This window comes from Acanthisitta chloris, unplaced genomic scaffold, assembly GCF_000695815.1.
Source record: "Acanthisitta chloris isolate BGI_N310 unplaced genomic scaffold, ASM69581v1 scaffold26668, whole genome shotgun sequence".
NCBI lineage: Eukaryota > Metazoa > Chordata > Aves > Passeriformes > Acanthisittidae > Acanthisitta > Acanthisitta chloris.
Window position 1 is genome coordinate 1 of NW_008686875.1, and position 1,382 is coordinate 1,382.

The 1,382-nt window shown below is 59.6% G+C and overlaps 1 protein-coding gene across 1 annotated transcript in view; it reads left to right on the forward strand.

Moving 5' to 3' along the window:
• Positions 1-881: 881 nt before the first annotated feature.
• Positions 882-1,382, forward strand: part of UBE2Q1 (ubiquitin-conjugating enzyme E2Q family member 1) — a gene marked incomplete at its 5' end in the record, with an annotated part of 6,054 nt that continues 5,553 nt past the window's right edge. The window contains 2 exons of the mRNA XM_009080377.1: positions 882-986; positions 1,265-1,369. Of these exons, the coding sequence (XP_009078625.1) occupies positions 882-986; positions 1,265-1,369 (210 nt within the window). The remainder of the gene's footprint in view (positions 987-1,264; positions 1,370-1,382) is intronic.

Here is a 1,382-nt window from a genome sequence, read left to right on the forward strand (position 1 = left end):
CGACCCCACCCCAGGGCAGCAAACCCATCCTGATAGCTCCTGGTGTGAGGCTCAGTTGCCTCCAGGTCCCAGTAGCCCTTGGTGGCTGTGGGGCACAGGGGTATGTGGTCAGGTATAGCTGCCCCCGGGCTCCTGCCTCCCCCTGGGCAGCAGCTCCCTCAGAACAAACCCATCCCAATAGCTCCTGTGTCCCCCTTCTCCCTGCACCCCCTGGTTCTGTTTTGGGGGGGTCTCAGGGACCCTGAGCTGCCTGGGCAAGGGGCACCCACAGCAGCAGCATCAGGTTGTTTCTGTCTGCTCTGGCTCATCCTCACTGCGGTTTTAGGGGTCCTAGTGCTGGAGGGGTTGGTGTTTGGGGTGCAGATCCCCTCTCACATCACAGGTTACAGCTAGTTTGCAGCTGCAGAGCCTGGAGAGTCCCTGGTGTGGATGCTGAGCAGGGCCAGTTACCAGGATTTTCTAGAGGGGCAACTTGGGAGCATTTTCAGAGGCTCTGCCCTGGGTTAGAGGTACTTGCTCAGCCCCAAAGGTTTTGTCAGATTCTTCTTGTGCAGCCCCTGGTGCAGAGCTGTGAGGGCAGCCTGGAATGGCCTCGGTGTCCTGCTTTAACTGCCTCCCACTCCCAAAGCCCCATGACCATGGGGGTGGACAGAATGTCACCACCCTCCCTCTGTGCTCTACCCCAGGCTGGGGGAAGCAGCACAGAGCCCTCGGCCCCAGGATTATCCTGGAGGGTGGATCCAGTCCTGTGGCTGTTCTGGTGTTGGGTCTGGAGGGGGATCAGTTTGCAGGAGATGCAGAGCTGCAGCCCCTGGCCCTGCCTGGCTCACTGCTCTGACCCCCCAACAGCCTCCACATCACCAACACCTCCTTCTCCCCAGGAGTCTTATCCAGCTGTTCCCCCGATCTGGTCTGTGGAGTCGGACGATCCCAACCTGGCAGCTATCCTGGAGAGGCTGGTGGAAGTCAGGAAAGGAAACACACTGGTGAGGGGCCTTGGGCTGGGGAGAGGGGAGAGGCTGCTGCTCTGGGTGAGAAATCCCAGCTGGCACCTGAGACAGGGCTGGCTCTGGCCTCAGAAACATCCCAGAAACTTGGGATGAGTAGCTCTGACTGATGCTGGGATGGGATTTTGCCCCTGTGGCTGCTGCTGCTTGGAGCAGGATGGAGCAGCCCCAGGGCCCTCACTCGCTCAGGGCAGGTCTGAGGCTCAGCTCAGCACAAGGTCCTTGCTCTTCCCTGACACTCTCTGCTCTCCCAACAGCTTTTGCAGCACCTGAAGCGAATAATTTCTGACCTGTGCAAACTCTACAACCTCCCCCAACACCCTGATGTGGAAATGCTGGACCAGCCTCTGCCAGCAGAACAGGTGAGTGGTTCAG